This window comes from Malus sylvestris, chromosome 15 (assembly GCF_916048215.2).
Source record: "Malus sylvestris chromosome 15, drMalSylv7.2, whole genome shotgun sequence".
NCBI classification, from domain to species: Eukaryota; Viridiplantae; Streptophyta; class Magnoliopsida; order Rosales; family Rosaceae; genus Malus; species Malus sylvestris.
In genome coordinates this window covers 47,249,334-47,273,950 of record NC_062274.1, presented here as the reverse complement: position 1 = coordinate 47,273,950, position 24,617 = coordinate 47,249,334, and the positions used below count along the sequence as shown (strand labels likewise).

At 35.5% G+C, this 24,617-nt stretch overlaps 1 protein-coding gene and 1 pseudogene across 2 annotated transcripts; one reads left to right on the top strand and one right to left on the bottom strand.

Annotated features, from left to right (window-relative positions):
* Positions 1-12,518: 12,518 nt before the first annotated feature.
* LOC126603164 (protein ECERIFERUM 2-like) lies at positions 12,519-14,545 on the top strand. 2 transcript variants are annotated; one of them, XM_050269923.1, is made up of 2 exons: positions 12,519-13,140; positions 13,444-14,545. In XM_050269923.1, the coding sequence occupies exons 1-2, from the start codon at positions 12,700-12,702 to the stop codon at positions 14,326-14,328; spliced, it is 1,326 nt and encodes a 441-aa protein (XP_050125880.1). In that variant the 5' UTR covers positions 12,519-12,699; the 3' UTR covers positions 14,329-14,545. The 2 variants fall into 2 exon arrangements, with proteins under 2 accessions (XP_050125880.1, XP_050125881.1); XM_050269924.1 differs by having other exon boundaries at positions 12,522-13,140; positions 13,447-14,545.
* A 2,283-nt stretch (positions 14,546-16,828) lies between these two features.
* On the bottom strand, positions 16,829-18,222 carry LOC126603169 (40S ribosomal protein S17-3-like; annotated as a pseudogene).
* Positions 18,223-24,617: the final 6,395 nt, after the last annotated feature.

Sequence of the window (24,617 nt, the reverse complement as noted above, 5' to 3'; positions counted from 1 at the left end):
ACCCAAGCCCATATTCGTGGGTCAGATTCTACCCAGACCCATTTCTGAGTTGGGTTTGGAATGTTCTCAGGAATATTCTTAGGAATATTCTTTGGAATCCTTATGTTGGCTTTTTTGGAAATTTTTCGGAAACCCTCATAGGCTAATTTCGACGTACCGAGTTCATTTTTGACATCCATTTAGTGAAATTAAAATTTTTTAACGTAGTTGACCATCGGGGTGTCTCAGTTGACTTTTAGGGTTAACCGTTGACTTTTTGTAAAATATGTTAGGGATCCTCCTTAGCGTATTTCGACGCCTTGATTCCAAATCCGCACTCCGCTTTCCCAAATTTAATTGTTTTAGTGGAGTTTTACTAATGGGTCCTAATATTATGCTTAGGTGTGATTATTATTGGTGACTTCGGCTATTCTAGTTCGAATAGGTTCGACTCGACGACATGATCTGTGAGTGGGTCTTTTCTTTTTATATATATATATATATTGGTTAGTTTCTGTATATACAATCATTAATAAATTCTTTATGCAATTGCCATGATTAAATTAACGTTGATAAGAAATGCCTTAATGTTGGGAAATGATGAAAAAATCCTACGGGATGCATAGGTAAGCTTACTATAAGGGGATGTCTTGATTATATTTATGGTCATGAATAATATGATATTGACTAGAATTGTTGAATGGTTGTGACATGGCTATATTTATGGTATTTGCTCATCATTTAATGCACTGGTGTTGGTATTCGCTCGGGCCAGGGCCAGTCTTTCACGTGTATGTGCACATCGCACCGTACGCTTACTTTGGATCCATTGTAGGTGCCAGTCCTGTGGTATAGGTTGCCATAGGCAACTCCGACTCGTATGTGCACTGAGCACTAGTCTTCACTTGATTGTAGTACTAGAGTATATATCGTTATTACACCCAGTCCTGTTCATGTCAGAATATCTCTGCATGAACTCGTGTGTCAGCATGTGTCGATGAGCACTCAATATGACATGTTTGTTTATGAGAGATTATATGATATTGGTTGTTGTGTGTTTATTACGCAATATTGCGACGTATGGCATTCTGTGATTTTGCAGGCTATGGTAAGTATTTTCATACTATATGTAGTATGTATATTTTTAAAAAAGTTTTTATAAAACTTTATTTTTAGGCCCACTCACCTTTGTTTTTCGCCCTTCTAGGTTTTAGTAGCTGAGCTTATGTACAAGGATTCTTGGCAAATCTCAGTATAGGTGGCTACCTTTGATGGTATAATCCTTATTTTACCTTATTGTACTTTACTTATACTCTATCATCACGTGTGAAATGGGTTCATTCCCTCTCACAAGCGCACTCTTGTATTTAGGCACTTTAGGTTTAAATTTATTCACATTATCCACATCACTACACTTTATGGCTTCGTCACCTTCCTGGTGTCGGCCATCACAGCTCGATTCGGAGTCCTAGTGGACATTCCAGGTCAGGGTGTGTCAGTGTAATTATTTTGTTTCAGTTTTAGAAATATAGTAGGTTAGTTTGCTCTAGTTCCAAAAATAGTGTGAGTTATTTTGGTTTCATTTCAGAAATAGTGTGGTTTATTTTGCTGTAGTTCCAGAAATAGTATGAGTTATTTTGCTGTAGTTTAAGAAACAATGTGGTTTATTTTGATGTTGTTTCAGAAATAGTGTGGGTTATTTTGTTACAGTTCGAGAAGTAGTGTGGATTATTTTGCTGTAGTTTCAGAAATAGTATTTATTTTGTTTTCTTCCAGAAATAGTGTGAGTTATTTTGATTCACTTTCAGCAATAGTGTTAGTTAGTTTGCCATAGTTTTAGAAATAGTGTGAGTTATTTTGGCTCGGTTTCATGAACAATGTGGTTATTTTGATTTAATTTATGAAATAGTGTTTATTTTGTTTGTTGATGCACAAAATCAGTGAGGACTTTGATACAACAAAAAATGTTAAGTTTGTGACCTTCGCTAGATTGCTCCGGTCACTAGTGTGGATAAGTATGTAAATGGATAGAGACAGGGAAACAAACACAAGATGTACATGGTTCACCCAGATTGGCTACGTCCACGGAGTAGAGGAGTTCTCATTAATTGTGAAGGGTTTACACAAGTACATAGGTTCAAGCTTTCCTTTAGTGAGTACTAGTGAATGATTTAGTACCAATGACATTCGGAAATATTGTGGGAGAATGATCTTCTTTTATAGAAGAGAGTTTCTAGCATTGTTCTGACATTAACACGTGTCGTGTTGTGATTGGCTTCCGATGTTGACACGTGTCGCGCTATGATTGGCTTCTGATGTCGACACGCGTCGCGCTGTGATTGGCCTTCTGGTTGGGGAGAAACTCTTCTGGGTCCTTGACGGTATAATATTGACTGGTGCTCGGTAGTTTCAGAATTGGTCAAGTATGGTACAAACATTGTTCATTTCCAGAAATAATGTGAATGATTTATGTTTAACTTTTAGAAGTTCCATAAATAATACACGATTACTCCCCAAATGACAAACAAGAATATGTAATCAAATTTTGGACTTATGTTTAACAAATACTTTATAAATATTCAATTTTAGTTTTATTTAGTTTTTAATATCTTTAAAAATTTATATTAGAGCGAAGGCACGTGAACCCCACTTGAAATGGTGACTTCAAATTCCAGTAGTAGTGCCTTTGACAGCATGATGACAACGACCAGTGACAGATCCATGATTTTAACATGGGGTGGTCCCAATATAAAAGCAGAAATAACATATTTCTCAATGTAAACAATTAAGGTATCATTTGACCATTGATTGTCATTTTATTGTGAAGTAAACTCTTAATGGTACTCATGGCAAAAAAATGTTTTCTACACATATCAGTTAATCCAAAAAATAAAAAATAAAACCATATTAATTAATAAGGCTAAAAGTATTCACAAGAACATGCAAATACTATTAAAAAATCATAATAAATTATCAAAAACAAAAATATATTATGAATTTAATATTTAATATTATTAATTTAAACTAAAATACAACACTTACTTGAATTTTGGAAATGAGGGGATTAAGAGGTGGAGGAGAAAAGATACAAAATTAGAATGTGATAAAGCAAATACTTAATTAGGGAGTGGGAGTTATAATTAGAACTGATAAAGTGGACCGCATAAAGTACACCACGCGGTTTTTTTTGTTTTTGTTTTTTTAAATAATAAATGGTGAGGCTTTCAGCCTCCCACGTAGCTAGGATGATGTTTTTAAAAAGAAAATTAATGAAAATGATTTGAAAGCTTTGAGTTTTAAAGGGTAAAGTGAATAGTACTAGGATTGAACTTTTAGTGTAAAAATGTGATTTTTCGTTAAAATGAATAGTACCGAGAGCTTTTCGTTAAAATTCCATTTTTTAAACCCAAATCAAAGCTCACCGTTTTGCTTAAACGGGTAGTCTTCTTCTTCTCCGTCTGGTCTGCCAGTGCCATAACAGAGCAGCCGCCGCTGCTCTTCACCTCAACCTCATCACCGCCGCATTGCATCACCATTAAAATCACCGTGACCAACCAAAATCAAACCAGCACCCAAAACTTGGATCCCACCATCTTCTGATGCTTCATCTTTGTCGTCTTCTTGTCGTCTTGGATTTGCCATCATCTCCCAAACCGAAGGCACTCCGGTGGGATCTCACGGACAAGAAAAACTCTGGTATACACCACCACATGCACCAAACGAGCGCCACCCCCTAAAAACGTTATAAAGGCCTAAGTTTTGCGATATCAAATCCATGGGAATTAACGATAAGCAAATCCATGGGCGTACAACTCTGCCATTTTTATTAACGATATCAAATTTTGCGAACAAACGCACAAGCGATTTAACTGTGTTCTTCCGCATGACTAAACTAACGGAAAACAAAACTAATATAACCTGAAAACGTCGGGGGCAAAATGGAGAAATTAGTATGTTATTCTGGTTGGGTCATTTTAATTGAACTTGTTTGGGTTTTCTATTAACCATTAAATAAAGTTATTGCATAGTTTTTTTTTTTTTTTTATTAAAACTCAAAGTTTTCAAGTTATTTTTCATTAATTTTTCTTAAAAGAATACATATTCAGAGTATAATTAGTTAAGTATTTGCCATGTGAAAAGGTCTATATAAAAATAAATGGATAAAATTCAAGATCTGTTAGGCAATAATAGAGGGGCTAATCACTTCAATAGTAAATATGCAGCAAAGTTATATATTATTAGTAGAAACATGACAGAGGATAAAAATATATAACTAATATTATTATTACAAATGCTATCTAACATCTAACTTACTAACGTTATCGCTCGACTTACAAAAAAAAAGTATATACTATCACTACAAAAGTTTTAAGAAAGGAAAATAGATAATGAATCGCCAAAGCATAGTTGCTTTTCTGCACTAGTTGATCTTGTAGTGCCATTCTCTTATCTCCACTCTCGCTTTGAAATCTAAAACAAAATTTGAGATAACATTCGCGCTTGTAACGTGTTGGAAATAAAGTATGAAATACGAGAGAATAGAAAGAGAGACAAGAGAGAAAGTGAAGAAGAACTCAAGTGTCTTCCATTATCATTAGGCCATCTTTATATAAGGCATCAAATACATTAATGTTAACCCAAAACGCTTCTCTACGTTAATGTGATTGTTTATGATGATTTACTACTATACGTGGAATAAGGACAATCACTATTTATGTTTCACAACATAGCTTAAATTGTCCTTGATCCAATACTTATGATTCCTATTACAAGAGATAATATACACTAATCTATACAAAGAGAAAGGTATGATTCGAACAAAAAACCTCTAACCACCATGGCAATCCACAACTTTCAATATTTTTTTTTGATTTGGAGCATAAAATGTCACATTAGTTGGGGGTTAGGGGTAGCTAGATTTTAATTTGCAATTTTTTTTTGACAAAAAATGATAGCGGTTTTCATTACCAATAGTAACAGTTACAAAGGTTGTCACATGAGTAGTCTTCAATGACTAAGGGGGGTGTATTCAATTGAGAATGTGAGAGATTTTAATGGATTTATAAATCCATGGATTTTTATGGAGTTTAATTGATTTGTAGAGATTCCATATAAAATTTTGATTCAATTCCCTCGAAATCTCATGGGAAGAGGTGAGATTTGTGGATACTTAAACTACACTATGAAATCTGTCCAATTCCCTCTAATTCCTCAACTTTCTCAAATTCTTTAAAATCAATTTCTAATTGAATACACCTGGAATGTTATAAACTTCTTTAAAATCTTAATTGAATACACCTGGATTTCTAAGGATTTTAATAAACTATTTTAAAATTCTAATTGAATACACCTAGAATTTCAGAGAATCCCTTAAAATCCTGATTGAATACCTCTAGATTCATTAAAAGAATTAAAATCCCAATTGAATACACCCCCTAAATATTTGATTTGGAGGTAATTTGCACAAACAAGTAAAAATGATAAGCCCCTAAATTGGCTACACAAGTGAACACACTAGCATAAGCATTCCGTTACAAATCTGCCACAAAGACAGCAGACGGAATAGACTTATACCAGAACACACGTAATATCACCGCCACACAAGTAAGACAACACCAAACTATCGCTATCAAGCGAGGCCACATTAAAACCACCGCTGACACTTGCGGCCATATCACTGGCTAGGCGAGACATTACCCACTGGATGAGGTGTAAACAAACCTATATTGACCTACACTAATCCGAGAAATGAAATCCTCCAGCTGGCTCGTCTCCAACGATTAGCACTTCTCAACACGCAACTTTACCGCTTCTAGTGAGATCTGCCACAACCGTGAGCAAAGCAAAGCAAGACAGCCACAGATCTAGTCAGGGAAGCCGGTGCCGCCACGTATCAGTCAAGGGGAGCCGCAAATCTTGCCTAAATCAAGGGAATAGACCATGTGAGGTAGTAAATCTCGGATTTGGGGGAGGGGGAGGGGGTTTGCATCAAAGTCGTGAAAATTGGCTGCCCATAAAATGGTGGTAGAGAAGAGGTGCTATGCGGCACCAAAATCTAGAGAGAGAGGGGAAAAGAAAGGGAGCGTCGCGGAGGAGTGGTGGGGGAAAAGGAAGGGATGGGAGGCGGGGAGTGGAGAGGCTAGAGAAGCGGAGAGGTTAGGAGGAGAGGGAGTGTTAGAGTAAATGTAGAATTATGGAGAATAATCCGAATAATGACTTTGAGGTACGACTTGAATCGTTTCCTTAAAGTGTTATTTGCCCCCACTCGAATGAGTTTACTAAAGGGTTCTTGACAAATCACTTCCAGGATACAACAAAGTATGGAATATTCGATTAGCAAAACCGAATTATATTCCCTTAGAAATAACTAAAAAGAAATTGTATGAATGTGATATTGAGAGAAAAGAGAACAAAGAAATTATGTAGATAACTAATTTTTGAATTAATGAATCTCTTCTACTAATATTACCAATATATATAGAGAGAATTGCACATTTAGACATATCCTTTGGTTTTGGGTGTATCCTCTCATCATGAGATACAACTGAACATTGCAGCAATGTTTGTTTGATGCAAAAATGCATTCGGTTACATCACACCTTTTCGCCAAAACACATAAAGGTGCAGCGTTTATTAACAAATGGTGTGATTGTTGGGTCAATGACCCAATCCCATCATCTGTCAAACATTGCTGGTGCACTGCACCAATATATATATATATATATATATATATATATATATATATATATATAATATAATATAATAATAATAATTTATATCTTTATTATTGAAATCTCTAACAATCCTTCCCAATTTCAATAATATATAATAAATGATATTACAATAATTCTCTCTTTATAATTATCACAAGCATACCGATATAATCATGCATACAATAAAGGTGTCTTTCGAATTAAACCTTTAATTAGTGTAAGTGATTCAAAGTTATAACGAATGCGATGGTGACCTAAGTTTAAACCACCTATTCTTATGTTAAAACCGGAATCACCACACACATGACTATGTCTTATTTCCTTAAAGAAATTTCTGAACCAATTAAGCACTATTATGGCATTGTGCTTCATCCTGATTTCATAAACATTTACAAGAGAAAACCCAACTCTTGGTAGAAGCGGCACCACTTCTTATGTTCATATAGGTGAGGTTCCTTTCCATGTCCCTGCTACTATAGACATAACTACAAATAACCTCATTAAGAGATAAAACTCATCCTCCTAAACGTAGCAGTCTTGTACTGATCATCCTGGAATGAGCTATATAATAATTTTTAGTGCGTTCACAACCACTTAACAATAACTTGTTATTACCCATTAAAGTTTTAAACTAGTGATGTTCTAGGCAAAGTCGGGTTACCATTATTGGTGGCTAATTTTCAGTAAAGGGTTTTAGCCCCATTCCACTAGATGTACTAACTACCAAAGCTCTTGAAAGTGCTTTTGTTAACGGATCCGCCAAGTTATTACTTGATTTAACATAAACAATATTAATAACTCCATCAGTTATTAATTGCTTGACATATTCATGTCTCAAGCTAATATGTCTAGACTTTCCATTGTATACCTTATTGTATGCTCTAAACAAAGTAGCTTCACTATCACAGTATAAAGAAATGGATGGCATTGGTTATGGCCACAACTCTATTTCCAATAACAAATTTCTAATCCATTCCGCTTCTTTACCTGCTGCTGCTAATGCTATAAATTCAGATTCCATAGTTGAATGTGCTATACATGTTTGCTTTTTCGAAGCCCAAGAAATTGCTCCTCCGGCAATTGTAAAAATCCACCATATTTGCGTTATTGGTCTTATTGGCATATTCCTCACTTGCTTTTCTGTGTCTACAATCACGAATGTAATGACCTTTCTTTCCACAATGGTAACATACACCATTTGCATTCTTTTGATTGTTGTTGGAATTGGTCTTCTTAAACTTCCCTTTGTCAATTTTGACTTTGAAGTTCTTTTTATATTTGTTTCCTTCGACAATGTGAACTTTAGAGAAATCTTGATTTGCAAAATTCTTATCACGATTTCGAGTTTCCTCTTCAATTTGAATACCCTTTTGCAAATTCTCCAAACTAATATCTTCCACCATGTGTAGAAGTTTCTTTCTATAGTTATTACATGTTTGGCGTAATTTTGCCATAATAGCCCCAACTATCATAGGATATGGAATAACTATTTTAAGTTCACGAAGCTTTGAGACCAAGACTAATAATTCATGAACTTGGTCTAGGATGAGTTTGTTATCAAACATAGTGAATTCATAATATTTGAACATTAAAAATTTATCGGTACCTCTTTTTTCCGTTGTGTACTTGTGTTCAAGTGCTTCCCAAATTTCCTTTGGAGATTGAATGTGTGCATACAGGTCATATAAATGATCAGATAATGTGCCCAAGATGTGTCATCGACATACCAATTCATCTTCTTCACGCTTCTTTCGATCGGCAACTATATTGTCCGAGTCTTTGTCACTTGGTTCACGAATAGGCTCCAATTTCGGGTCCAACACATATATGATATTTAGAACAGTAAGCATGAAACGCATCTTGTCCTTCCATCGGGTGAAATTTGATCCATCAAATTTGTCTAACTTGTAGACATCTTGATTGATAATCTTCAAAGCCATGTTATCAGATTTGTTATCCATGATGAAAATAACACTTTAAGATTGTTAGAGTAAATGTAGAATTATGGAGAATAATCCGAATAATGACTTTGAGGTACGACTTGAATCGTTTCCTTAAAGTGTTATTTGCCCCCACTCGAATGAGTTTGCTAAAGGGTTCTTGGCAAATCACTTCCAAGATACAACAAAGTATGGAATATTCGATTAGCAAAACCGAATTATATTCCCTTAGAAATAACTAAAAAGAAATTGTATGAATGTGATATTGAGAGAAAAGAGAACAAAGAAATTATGTAGATAACTAATTTCTGAATTAATGAATCTCTTCTACTAATATTACCAATATATATATAGAGAATTGCACATTTAGACATATCCTTTGGTTTTGGGTGTATCCTCTCATCATGAGATACAACTGAACATTGCAGCAATGTTTGTCTGATGCAAAAATGCATTCGGTTACATCACACCTTTTCGCCAAAACACAGAAAGGTGCAGCGTTTATTAACAAAGGGTGTGATTGTTGGGTCAATGACCCAATCCCATCATCTGTCAAACATTGCTGGTGCACTGCACCAATATATATATATATATATATATATAATATAATAATAATAATTTATATCTTTATTATTGAAATCTCTAATAGGGAGGCGCTAAGAGGACGAAGGAGAGGCTATCGCCGGCCCCAAGCCAAAACAAGGGACTGGTGGCTAAGACTTACAGTGCTAGGGTTTTTGTTTGAAAAAAAAAAGAAGAAAATTTGAAAGATGTCCAATTTTATAACCTATCTTTTGATATATATTTAATTTTTAATGACTTTTGATTTTTAAAATAGATTCAATTTTTAATTCAATTGCACCTATATCAAAAGAATCCAAAAAAAAAAAAAAAAAGGCAATCTCATGAGCATACAGTTCTCGATCTGCAATAAAGATTTTTCACATTACGTATTTGATGACATTGCACAAAACATTTCAAACTTATTATTTTAGATAGAAAAGAAAATCTCGGTTATACCATTGTATTAACAATAATTCATCCATTTTATAGTATGTCTTTTATTTAAAGAAAAATGATAAACACATGTCATTTTCGTCATCTTACATACTTCCCTTCATTTCAAACTATCAAATTAAATACCTCAAACAGAACCATGTCATTTTCGTCATCTTACATACTTCTCTTCATTTCTAACTAAAAAATTAAATGCTTCAAACAGAACCGACAAACATAATGAATTATGGGTGTGTAAGGGAGAAAAAAAATGTGATTCTTGTTTCCTTATTTAAAATATTTAAAATTTGAGACTGCCACTTAATACTACGGTCTAGTGATATTCATCTTCACTTGTAATAAGCGAGAGGTTTTAGGTTCGATTCTCTCCAAAAGTGAATTTGAATCACATTATTTCTAGTCCATTATAAGGCTAAGTTTATCCTATTCTTTTTAGTATAGATAATATCATTTTTTTTTTAAAAAAATATGAGGCTGGACCTAATTTATTTCGAACAAGAAAGGCTTTCATATGTACACTTCAAAGATTGTGAGCAATATATAACTCCCAATACATGATATGTAGTTATCTACAGCACTACCAAGACAAGGATGAATCGGTTTAATGACACATCAATTGAAACTTTTAAAGTGCTGGAAAATACATACAACTCCCATTCTCCCATCTACCATAATTTTAATGTTTAGGCATTGTTAAGGATAATACTTTTTTGGCTTATGCGAATAACATATCTTTATCGTACAATTTTACAATTAAAAGTAGAAATGTTCAATTTCTTAAAAATTCATCTGAAAATTATCCCTATATAAAATTATTTGAATCGTTGATCGTTTATACATCTAAATATAAGGAACAGATCAACGATTTGAGTAAGTAACATGTCACGATGAACCATTGTCCTATCATACATTTATAGGACTGAAACTATCATGCATTTGTCGGATTGATCTTCAAATGAAGATTAAAAAAAATTAAATTTCAGTTGCCACTTAATACTACGGTCTAATGATATTCTTCTTCACTTGTAAGGAGGAGGTCTTAGATTCGATTCTCGCTAAAAGCGAATTTGAATAACATTATTGCCAGCCTATTGTGAGCCTAAGCCTATCTCATTCCGTACAAATAATATCATTTGTTCAAAAAAAAAAATCAATTACAAAATTTATACGGGGCCAGAAAGTCTCATTTCTACCCCTAAAAATGAATGTTTTAGACAAAAAGACTGAGGGACTCAACAGAAATATTGCAAGGGGAGTCCAATTTTGAGGACAACAAAAACTATTTTTAAAACAATACGCCATTATAGTGGTGTCTCGTGTGTTAATAATACAGCATCACACGTAAGTTTCTCTTCACGTGCATCATATTATTTGGCACAAAACGTTAGAATAGTGGTGTACACGTATCATATTGGTTGCTGTCTGTTGGCTCCAAAAGGTGGGGTGGGTCAGATCCTTTCAACGAATTTTAACGCTGCGATCAATTTGTTGGTTTCTATCAGAATCAGTGCCCCTGTGTCATCAGAAACTTAATGCATGATGGGACTGTTTTTTTTCCTTTGATGAAGACACAGAGAAAATGACAAAAAAAATTAAAAACCAAAATATAAAAAAGAATCAAGAGAGTCGAAGGTGATTTTCACACCTCTTTTCTCGTCATAGAATGCTCTCTTTTGTATTGTCTTGAGATTGAATAAATTTTGGAAAAAGAACCTTGGAAGATACTTAATACTAAGAAGAAGCCGTATTTTTCTTCACTTTTAAATGAGATATTTTAGATCTAGCTTTTGTAGATAACGAGTTTAATATTGTATTTCTATTGCTAGGTTTATCCCAAATCCTTCAGTGCTTAGTGTAAATATATCCTTGCATTTAAAATTTTTAAAAAAAAATTAGAACATTGGTCCTAAACTTTAGACAAATTGGAGCTTTGATCATTGGTCATGAACTTGTCACAATGTGGATCAATTATTCTGTTTAGTAAATTTGATAGAACTTCCTTCTCTTCCCTTTTAAACCTTATTTTGAATAAAAGTTCTAAAGGACTAACAGTTACAATTAGTGCATGCAAAAGCAAACTAAAATTTACAATGTGGTTTTTGCTTTTCATTTTCCATGTTTAGGAGTCATAATGTTACAAACCTACAAAACACAAAACTAATCTAAAAGTTATAACTTTTTTTAACAAATGATAGTATCTACACTAAAGAGGTGAGGGGAGTGGATTAAGCCTCATACAAGGCCAACATAATAATATTGTTCAATTTCGCCTTTGACGAGAATCTAAAAGTTACAATTAGTGCATGCAAAAGAAAAAATGCACAACAAAATCATATTAACTAAATGTCATACTAGATTTAGATCTCAACCAAAAAAAGAGAACTAATCTAATGGTTTAAAACTTACGTCAATGCTTGTGGCAAAATTAGAGTATCACAGATCCCATTTATGTTGAAACTGAATTCAATTCATGGATGGATTGTGCAAGTTTTTCTAGTATACGTACCCAACTTATTCAATGGGGTAATACAAGGTAGACTAAATTTGTAGACTAAATTTGCAAACTAAATGATGTGTCACCAATAAGAAATAAGCACATTAATCAACACTTAAGTAATAAGAATAATGCTAGGGAAATTAAATTTGTAGACAAAAATTCGATCATCAACTTTCATGTCATTTTAGTTTACTAAATTTATCTCTTTAGCATTACCCTATTCAACGGTAGTATGCTAGGGGTTCACCATATATAGTAGGACACATGGCCCATTCCTAGAGGACTTCAATTGGGTGAACTCCACCCCATTTACATATATTATACATATGAGTTCACCGTTAGAAAAATGTAACAGTCTAATAAGGCATTGTCATGTGACGAGAAACTTGCACATGACATTGCATTAACAACTCTATAACCGCGATGAACCTGTTCCATGGATGCAGTTCTCTATATATACCAACGGTAGGAAGATGATCTATTAAAGACAAAACTAAAACCAAAATAGCCAACAAAAACTCCATTCATTTTTGTTTGATCTCTAGCTAAAGAAATGGGGTCAACCAACATCAATTGCCTCAACAATTCCGGCACGAGGCTATCGTCAGTTGTACCTGCTACGGTCACAAGTGATCGAAACAAGGTCCATGAGCTCACCGACATGGACTTGGCCATGAAGCTTCACTACATCAAAGGGGTCTACTTATTTAAGAGCGAGGCAGTTGAGGGACTTACAATATACGACTTGAAGAAACCTATATTCCAACTGCTGCAACTCTACTTCACCGCCTCCGGGAGGATTCGGAGATCTGAAACAGGCAGGCCCTTCATCAGGTGTAACGATAGCGGTGTGAGAATTGTAGAAGCGCATTGTGAGGAAACCGTTGATGAATTGTTGGCCATGGCCATTGAGGACTCTTCTGCTTTTAATGGTCTTGCTTATAATCAAGTCCTTGGTCCTGATCTAGGCTTCTCTCCTTTGGTCTTTGTACAGGTAATACATATGTGTGTGTGTATATATATATATATATATAAAATACACACACACACAAAGTCCGATTAAAAAAGTGAAACAAAAACATAATAAACAAATAATGAGACATCTTCCTTTTTTCTCCTTTTGCACACCCTGTTTCCTTACGTCCCTTGATTTTCCTTTCATTTACTCAATCCAAAGTCCGAAAATAAATTGGGGTGTGTAGGACGAGAAATGAGGTTGATGAAAAAAGTTATTGAACAAACAATCAGAACTTGGTGAAATTATTTACCTATGGTCTTCTTTCATATTGTTTCAAAGCAGTTCACATGGTTCAAATGTGGAGGGATGTCAGTGGGGCTAAGCTGGGCGCATGTCCTCGGAGATGCATTTTCTGCATCAGACTTCATCAACATGTGGGGGAAGTTCATGGCAGGTCACGCGCCACCAAAATCTCCCCGCCCGCCAGAACCTGGGCGAAGGTCTCAACTCCAGACACTTTCAATTCCGGGGACACCATGTTCTCTCAAAAGGGTTGATTCAGTTGGTGATCACTGGCTGACAACCAACAGCTGCCAGACGAAGACGCATACATTTCATATTTCTGCCAAAAAGCTCGACCATTTGCTCTCAAGCATTTCTTGTCCACCAAGCCAATCAGCCAAGTTCTCAGCTTTTGAAGTCCTTTCTGCTGTAATATGGAAATCCTTGTCCAAAACTAAAAAGGAAAACTCAGAGAAGATACAAATAGTAACAATTTGTGCCAAAAACTCCCGTGAAAGGGAACTTGAACTTCCGAGCAATGACATGGTGTTCAGCACAGTTGAAGCAGATTTCTCCGTCGCGAAAGCTGATGTCTCGAAATTGGCAGAGCTGATTGTGAACAAGAGGGCAGAAGAGAATGGTATAATTAGAGAGGTGGTGCGAAGGGACAACGGGAACTCGGACTTCATAGCATACGGAGCAAAATTAACATTCGTAAATTTGGAAGAGGCGGAGATTTACGGGCTTGAATTGAAGGGACAAAAACCGGTTTACGCAAACTACACCATTGATGGGGTTGGTGATGAAGGAGGTGTTTTGGTGCTTCCTGCAGGGCCAAAATATGGCAAAGACAAAGCTCGTGCTAATGAAGGTCACTTAGTGACCGCCATCCTGCCTGAAAATCAGCTTGCACAGCTCAGAAATGAGCTCGAAACGGAATAGAGTATTGCTTGAAAATGGTGAAGGTATATATCTCCCTGCCATGCGAAAAATAGAACCCAAACAGTCCATGCAATTTGAGGATGTAATTAAGAGAAAATAAAGGGATTAAGCTCCTTATTTGCGTCCCCTCCACCAAAAATCTATTGGGAAATTGGTTGAAATAATTAATCTACTGTTGCTCAATCGCTGAAATAATCAATTTTCGAGATTTTGAGGAGTGTTGTTAATAATTTGATCAAAATATTATTGTTGTTTTTTTTTAGTACAACGATATATTTTACACTTAACGAGATGGAGAGTTCGGCTAAGCAACACAATAGGTAACCTAATTTGGTATCAAATTCGTCTTCTACGAGATTCTAACCTAAGACCTCTCACTTACAAGTAAAGAGGAATACCACTAGACCGTAGTCATAAGTAACAAAATATCATCGTCATGTGAATTGAATAATTTCGGGATTTGAATTATTTGTAAAATCTTCGTTTCAGCAAATTTCTCAAAACAACTAAAGAAACACCTAAATTACAAACCTCAATCATAATACACCATAACGTAAAATGAATTCAAGTAAACAAACTTGTTTTTTTGGTTCAAAAAGGAGTTACACCTATAATGATACTTAAATTTTACTCCACTAGTAAAATGTCCTAAGAGCAGTTCCATTGTGGGTTGTTGTCGAATGGATTGGCTCTCAAACAGGGCCAGAGAGCTTGAGTGGGGAGGTCCAACGTGTGCTGGCGAGGGAGCCTGAGCAGGCCCAAGGGAGAGGCTTGGCAGGAGTTGCTAGCCCGAGAGCCCGAAGGCGACTTGACACAAGCATCAGGCACGTGTGCTTCAAGCGCACGTGGGCGCGCGTCTTTCGACACAAAATTAGTTCTGGGGCCCACGGTGCTTTCTCTGTGATGTTACCGTTGGGGAGGCCACGTGGCTTCCCCACGTCCGTTGGATTTCAATGGCTATATTTTATGGACTGTTGGATTTCCAACGGTAAAAAAAATTTAAAAACTTTATTTAATTTCAGCCATTGAATCTGAGGTCAACGATCCATATTATTAGGCTTTGTAAATTAAAAAAAAACAGTTTAAAATTCTGAAATGTTCTGGAGTGTTGGAATTCAATTTTTTTTAATCCAACGGCAGAGATTAATTAGGTGAATAAAAAAATTAAAAAAATTAAAAAATGTAAAAAATTAATAAAAATCCGAAAAAATTTGATTTTACTTTTCTATAAATACATTCTCATTATCTTCTACCTTACACCACAATTTCATATTTTCTCAACTACTTTCAACCACATTCCTATCTTTCTCTCAAAGTTTCAATCCAATTTTTTTCCAACAAAATGACTATTGATGCAGGTACGAATTGGACACTTATTGAAGATGTTGCGTTGTGTACTAGCTGGGTTGAAGTTACTCATGATCCGATTATGGGTAATGAGATGCAGTTGCGAGAAATGTGAAGCCTTATTCATACCAATTTTCTTGAGAAAATTGGTGGGAAAAGAACCAAAGAATCAATGTCCAGTCGTTGGAAATTACTTAGCCAATTGTTTAGTACTTGGGGAGACGCCTTGGCACAAGCTAGTAGTAATCTTCGAAGTGGGAAAAATTTAGCGGATCAAGTAACAAAATATTATTTATTTGTTTGTACTATACCCAAATTTACATTACTTACTTTGATTATAATGATTTCTTCTCCCTCATTGTGTAGGTGCTTCAAGCACAAGCTTGGTATAATGCCAAAACCAAAAGCAAAAACAAATCATTCACTCGGTGGGAATGTTGGAATATTGTCAAAGATTGTCCTAAATTCAAAGTTATGCATGTTGGTCCAGAAGTTTTCATGAACATCACCCCTCTACACTCTACGCCCGATCATGCCTCGCATATTCATGAAGATGACAAAGAAGAAGTGCCTGAAACCCCCCCTTGAACAAGCATCGGGGTCAACCCGTTATCCAATTAGGCCTCAAGGTAAGAAGGCTTCAAAGAGAAAAGGGAGTGCTTCCAAGAATGATTATGCAAAGTACATTGAAGAACTTGCTCGCCAAGATGAATTGACTTTGGCGCGGGAAATGGCTAAATTTGAGGCTGATAAGGCTAGAGAAGAGGGAAAAGTTGTAGTTGTTGAGAGAGATAAGATAGAAAGAGAGCTACTTAGGCAAGAAAGGGAACATGTTAGAGAAGAAAGAATGGCTCAACGAGATCGTGACATTATGAACACGCCTTTAGAAGGGAAGTTTCCGAGTTCTAAATATTTTTAGAAGTCGGAGAAAGTAGATGTGGTGTGAAGGAGGCGTGCAAGAGAAGCGAGAGTAAGAGGAGATGGTCCTAGCACGACAAGAGAAGATCATCCTAGCACCACAAATTGGTTAGGTGATGATGAGCCATTCACGAGCCCAAAATTTTTCAATCACTTTGTAATCGAAGCCCATAATTTCCAATCACTTTGGGTTAAAATATATTATTTATTGAATTGAGTATTTTATGTTGTTTCCAATTTATTGAATTTAGTACTTTATTTAAAGTAAGAGTAAATTTATTTAATTTGGTAATTTATTTATTTAATTTGGACATAAACACACCAAATAAAATTACATAAACATACCAAATAATAAAAAAATCATTAAATGAACTAAAAAAACACACACCAAATAAAAACAAACACACTAAATGAAATTAAATGGCTTGTGCTGCACGGGTTCTTCGGTGGCGTCATGAGCACAATAGATTTGTGTTCTGGAATTGTTTATCGTGTCTGACTTATATTCATCAACGGCATCATAATCCTACTCATCTTCCACAATCATGTTGTGAAGAATAATGCACGTCATCATGATGGATCGAAGCGACTTTACATCAAACATTCTGGCAGCACCCCTGACAATCGCCTAGCGAGTTTGGAGGATACCAAAACAATGCTCAACATCCTTCCTGCACCCCTCTTGACAGTTTGCATAGTGTTTTTCCTTGCACTTTGCGGACGTGGCACTGTTTTGACAAACGATGACCATCTTGGGTAAATGTCGTCTGCTAGGTAGTATGGCGCGTCGTACTTATGTTTGTTGACCCAGTACGTGATTTTTGGTGTCTTTTCTTGCAGGCAATGAACAAAATATCGATATTATCAGCGATATTTCGCCGATAATATCGTTTTTTTTAGATGACGATATTTTTATACATATCCCCTTAATTATCGTCATAATATCGTCGATATTATCGATAATATCACGATATTATGCAAATTTGAGTCTGAGCTTCCGGGTTGACCCGCTTGAACCAGGCATGTCACCATACCGAGAGCGGAGAGCATGTCGAGGGTCTCCTTGTCGACGGAGATCTCGTCGATCTTGATGGCGGACTCCTTGGGGACAAAGTCCATGCGGCGCTTGCGGTCCTCCTCCTGCAGCTTCAGGGAAATGCCACAAACCGAGCTCTTCTGGATCTGCTTCATGAGGTGGGTGGAGAATCCGGCAATCTTGTTGCAGAGACACTTGGAGGGGATGATGGCGACTTCCTCGAGGATCTTCTTGTTGGTGTGAAAGTCTAGGGTCATGCGCGAGTAGTAGCGCTCGATCACCTAGCGGGAAGATTTCTTCACTGTCTTTGTGCGGACGCGACCCATGGTGGTGGTGGAATTGTGCGGTGGAGCTAGGAAGAGACGAACGACGGGTGAGTGTGTGTGTTCGTGAGATGTGTTGTGCTTGAAAATGGAGAATTACCATGGTGGCTTAGAGGGAGTGATAGAGGAAGATGTGCGGAGTAGACATGGAGGGTTAGAATGAGGGATCAGAAGAGAATAAGATAGAGGGTTAAACAGAGAAGTTGAGATGATTGGTAGAAATTAGGCAGCAGGGAAATCGGGAAAGTAGAAAAAAAGGCCTAGTTTTGTGTGAAAGTCTACCACCCACATAATTAAAAAAAACAAAAAATAATTACCCACTATCAAAGTTGGACAAAGAGATGCAGGAACAAGATCTTGTGAATCCTTCTTCCTATTGTTATTGCTTTGGTCCAATAAATATATTATATAAATGATTAAGATAACATTATATTATTTGTTCTGTTTTAAAACATTTTTTTTTTGGTTTTCTGGTAAATAAATGAAGTAATTGTGACTGACATTTCTAGATTTGGCTTGTATCCTCTTCCTATTTGGATTACTCAACTAGATCACGATGTCTTTTCCAGCAAAAGATTAAACTGTCCTTCTATTTTTACCCCTTAAACTATCTATCTTTTAAAACAATACTATATTATATTCTTATAATATAATATTTTCTTTTATTTTTCTTTTTAAGACCAAACAATTCTTTTTCTTTTTAAGGCTATCAATGGTATTGAGCCGTTGGATTAGTGTGGTCAAAAAAGCGGGTGCTGACGTTTTGGGAAGGGCTTTCTCATTAATTTCCCGTTGTTTGTGTAACTCATGTATCTTACCATACAATGTATTAAGTGTAAAATATTGTACTAAGTCATTATATATAAATGATTATGGTATGTTTAAACTTCCTTCATTAATTACTACATATTTTCTACTCACAATATTTGCTAGCTCGCTATATAATCAACTTAAATAAGTTAAATCCATCATGCAATGCATTTCTTTCCAATTTTTTGTGATAAACTAATAGATAATTGACTAAATAAACATCCTGCAAAGTTTCAATAAAAATTTCCAAGTTTTTCTTACAATTTCCGTGGTTTTCATATTATTTTTATCAATATCGATAATATCCCGATATTTCCATCGATATTTCCGTATTTTTGGACTACCGATATTTCCGATATCATCGATATTTTATACCTTGCTTGCAGGACATCGTTAAACACTGGGGATTGGGCAAGGAAATTGAGGTCATTTTGAGCTCCCGGAACCTCGAAAAATTCGTGCCAAATCCATGTATCAAAAGATGTCACCGCCTCTAAAATGATACTTTTTGCTCATTTTCTGTCCCCAAAAGCGCCTTGCCATGCACTTGGACAGTTTTTCCAAGTCCAGTGCATACAGTTGATGCTTCCAATCATCCCAGGAAAACCTCGCAACTTGCCTTTCTTCAGAAGCTTTTGCAAGTCCATGTCAATAGGTATTCGAAGGTACTCTGCAGTGTAGATAGATTCGATTGCCCCGCAAAACCTCATTAGGGACTCAAGAATGGTTGATTTCCCCATCCTCGCTATCTCATCCCCTTGGTCTGCAGATACTCCATATGCAAGCATTCGCAAGGTAGCAGTAATTTTTTGCTCAGGAAAGAGACCCATAGCACTAAAAGCATCATTCTTTTGCACAAAGTAAGAATCATGGTTGCAAACAGCAATCATGATTTTTTTTAACAAATGTCATTCCATTCTAAAACGAGGTCTAAAGTACGTATCAGGGAATGCACTGTTACGGACAAAATAATTGTCCAAGAGTTCCGTACCTCATCGTTGCCTGCTTCTATCAAGGTTTGCGGAACAGCTAGGCCTGCAGATATGAGCCACAGCTTGGATGACTCGACAGAAATGTGAGGCTCTAGTCATTCTTGCTTCGTCATGTCTACTTCTACGCTCCTCATCCTCTTCCATCTCATTTTGGGCCACTTGGATATTAAACATTCCTTCTGATTGGTTAAACAATTCATTCTCTTGCTGATCGATTTCCCACATCATCCTTGAAGAAGAAGACATTGTAAGGAGGAAGTAGAAACTATGAATAATGATACATATTTTGATTTTGGTGAAGAAGGAAGCAGAAACTATAAATAATGATAAAGATCTTGAGAAAATTGGTGTGAGATTTCTGATGATGGATGGTGGATTATATGGAGGATTCAGAAAGGATTAGGTTGTAGATAATTCCACGTGGCATGCCGTCATTTATTAAAAATATGATCGAAATCTATCCTCAAATATTGTAAACAGATTGTGACACGTGGCGCAATGTGATTGGTTAAAAATCTTATCGAAAATTTATCCTCAATAATTTTAAAAAGGTAACGACATGTGGCACGACGACATTAGATAAAAATCTTATTGAAATCCATCACCAATAATTGTCTTTTCGAATAACGACAAGTGGGGCAACGAGAACGATTAAAAATCTTATCTGAAATTACAAATAAAATTATTTTGTATTATTTTATAAATAAAAAAAATATTAATATTTTATTACCTATTGCCAGGGCTATTCAATGTAGCGGTGCAAAAGGCAGTTACTGTTCACTTGATGGATTAAATAGTGAATAGCCTGGAGGGGCCTTAGCAATGGTGGAATTGCTCTAAAGCAAATCTCTATACACCCATATTACTTTTAATTAAACTATCAATATCCCTTTAAATCCAAATTTATTACTTAAATCACCCTCACAAACTAATTTAAAATATAAATTTATCTTTACACCCATTTAAAAAATAAAAACTCAAAATTGGTCTCTCTCACATAGTTCTCTCGCACCCAACCCTTTTTATTTATTTATTTATTTTTACTGATTTTGCTTAATCTCATATATGTTTTCTGGGTGATAACACGGCCAAGAAACAGTGCTCTTCATGGTACCCCAATTTCATCATTTCAATATGCAATTATGATTATTATTATTTATCACAGGAGATGGTCCTTGTGGGCTCACCACTGCTGCTACAACTACAACTGCATGCACATTGTTGGTGGCGCACGGGGGGTTGGTTTTGGGTTGGGGGTGCTGTTGTGTGTTTCGTAGATCATCAGTCGGTTCCTGGCCTTCCACATCTCTCAGATCAACGATGATCTTAGTCATGCTTGTTGTTCTCCTGATCAGAGGGCGTGGACGCTTCCCTAACAACATTTATTAAATTATGTAATTTCTTCCGAATGTCAGTATGTGTTTAATTGATCCTTTATTTGCTATTTTTTCTTAATCTCATATAGATAATTAAAAAAAAGTGATTTTTTAATCTTATATATGTTTTTACTAATAATAATGCTTTGAAAAGGTGCTGATTTTGTTCCTAAATCCTAAAAAAAATTGAAATCAAATGAAAAAAAAAAACTTGAATAAATCGATCATACTTTAGTTGGAGGATCCAAAGATTCAAATCTTTGTAATATTTTGAACCATTCATGAACATCACAACAAATATGATTAAAAACATTTATAGCTCCCACATAAATAAGGATTTGTGCAGCAACTACAAAATAAGAGTTTAATAGAATATAGAATAAGGATATACAAACAAGAACTCAAAACTTCAAAATCATCATCCATTGGCAAAATAAGCTTGTTTTATCTGTAAAAGCGTTTTAGGGTTTTAGCTATAATAAATGTACAATAAAAATTATGTGATGGTAGGGTTGATGTCATGTTTGAGTTTGATTATTGGTTGTGGGTTTATTAATAATAAATTTTAGTTTTATTATTAATTATATCTTGCACTTGCATAAGATAAAAAAGACAATTCACATTTAAAATTGAAGTTGGGTATAGAGAAAGGTTACATGGGTCCAAATAAAATTTCTCTTTTACACCTCTCAAGTCAAATTCCAAGCTGATCGGTTGTAAGGACATGCAAAATTGCAAAATGTATTCTTTTTCTAAAAGTATTATCTTTCTTTTGTAGGGAAAAAGCTTTAGGTGCTAATTAGTTAGTTATTACGGAGAAAGAGAATTGATATTCATTTTTAATTGTAAGAGAGATTTTAGATTCGATTCTCGTCAAAGGTAAATTTGAACCACATTATTATTAGTCCAAGTAAGACTTTAGCCCCACCCTCCCATTAGACCATCTTCAACCCTTGGGCTAAAAGCCAAATTTTTTAGCCTAGAAAATTTAACTTTTAGCCCAGAAACAGTTTTTCTGCTCCAACCCTTCTGGCCTAAAATTTTAGTCCGGGATTATTAAAGAAAAAACTTAGGCTAATTTTTTTCTTAAATCATTTTTTAAATAAATATGTAGACTATCGTAAATTAATTTTATGAACATTTTAATATAATTTTTTTAACTCCAATAAATATTGAAAAATCACTAAATTTTTTACAAAGCAAGCCTTCAACTTTCACCAATCTTTCAACACCAAACTTTCAACTTTCACCATCCATTCAACTTTCACCATTCATTCAACTTTCATCAATCATCCTCTATATAAACACATGTCCAATATTAGTTGATCACACAATCTTTCAACCTTCATTCATCTTCTATATTCACCAATCTTTCAACTTTCAAAGAGTTTTTGTTTCCTAAAAATCCTCAATATCTCATCAATGGGTGATAGAAGAAGGCTTGATAAAGAAGGATGCCATGACCAAATGATGAAATATTATTTCATCGAGCGTCTAAGATTTCCTGCTCATGATTTTCCGAGGCGGTTTCAGATGAGGATAAAGCTTTTTTAAATCATCTTGAACACAATTGTCAATCATGACCACTACTTTGTAAGAAAGATAGATGTCGTAGGCCTACAAAGTCTATCACCTTATCAGAAGCTCACATCTGCATTTCGGATGCTAGCTAATAGGTGCTCTGTAGACTCAACTAACGAGTATTGTCAACTTACGAAAAGTACTGTTATTGAGAACTTGAAGCGCTTCTGTCAGGCAATTCAAGCCATATATGGAGCCACATACCTCCGCAAGCCAAATCATGAAGACTTGAAAAGGATTTTACGCAAGGCAGACAAAAGAGGTTTCCCTAGCATGATAGGAAGTCTCGATTGTATGCATTGGGAGTGGAAGAATTGTCCCACTGCTTGGGCTGGCCAATTTAAGGGCAGTCATAACAAGCCAAACATCGTGCTCGAAACTATGGCGTCTTACGACACATGGATTTGGCATGCATTCTTCAGCCCTCCCAGATCAAACAACTACATCAACATTTTTTAGTATTCTCTTCTATTCAATGATGTTTGAATGGATGGGCAGAATTTCGGTACAAGATAAATGGTAATAAGTATGAGCTAGGTTACTACCTAATTAATGGTATTTATCTTAGTTGATCTACCTTTACCAAAAGTTTTTCTCATCCCGATAGTGTAAAGAAGAAATTATTTTCGCAGAGGCAAGAGTCTTACAGGAAGGATGTGGAGAGAGCGTTCGGGATCTTACAAGCTTGATGGGCCATTGTTAGAGGGCCTACACGACTTTGGCATACCGAAGACCTCTATTCAATCATGATGACGTGCATAATTTTGCACAATATGATTGTGGAAGATGAGTACATCGAAATTGAAGAAGATTCAGATAAAGATGTGGATGATGACCAACCAACACATGCGAGAGCTATTGCAAGAGATGTTGAATATCTCGCTCCAACCACATATGAGACTTGACAGGATAGGGTCACATTGGGTGAGTATATGAGACGTTTAAATAGAATTCAAGCTCCTCAAGGTCATGATACACTCCGCAAGGATTTGGTTGAGCATGTATGGAGCTGAGAAGGTGAACGTTGATGATGTTGGTTAAGCATTTATGTAATAATTTTAAGTGTACTATGTTGTTATTTTATAGTAATAAATTTAAGTGTCTTCTTGCGCAAAATATTTTGTCTACTACGGTGGATAAATTATTGAATGGAGGTTGAATTGTTGAAGGCATCTATTCTACATCAAAGTGTGGAAGAATAAGTACAATAATTATTGAAGGCATTTAAATTAATAGAAACAATAATTAATAAGATATAAATTTAATAAGGTACATAAACCACATAATAAACCACATAAACTTAATACAAACGACAATCAATAAACTTAATTAACAAAGCACATAATTCATACACTACATAAACTTAATAATCATATCCACCATCTTCACTTGGTGATGGACTTCGTGGTTTACTTGGAATATAGGGTTCAAAAGATTCATCATCTTGAAATATACTCCTTGTGGCATACCTTCGCAAAGTTTCATTTTGCTTACCACGTAAGAACTTCTTCCTCTCTGAAGTGTATTTGTTGAGGTCCTCCATCATGAAATTAATTTCAAACCTATCTTGCTTTCTATCCCATTCTTCCTTCATTTGCAAACGCATTCGAGCTGTTTCTTCTTGGTTAGCGTTATGGGTTTTGTTCAATTTTGCAATTCCGGTAGCTAAGTGTCCACTCATCGGATATTGGGACTTCCCTTTTCTCTTTGCTTCCTTTTGCTTATCTCTTCCCCGAGGCCTTGCTAAAGAATGAGATGGGGTCATTTCATCGACACCTTCATCTTCAGCATTTCTCGGTGCGGTTTCACGTTGAAATAATCTTCCCCATTGTTGGTCCACATTGGTTGCCAACCTCGGACAATCCTTGAGGAAGTCCCAAGCATGTTGCAACTTAAAAACTTTATT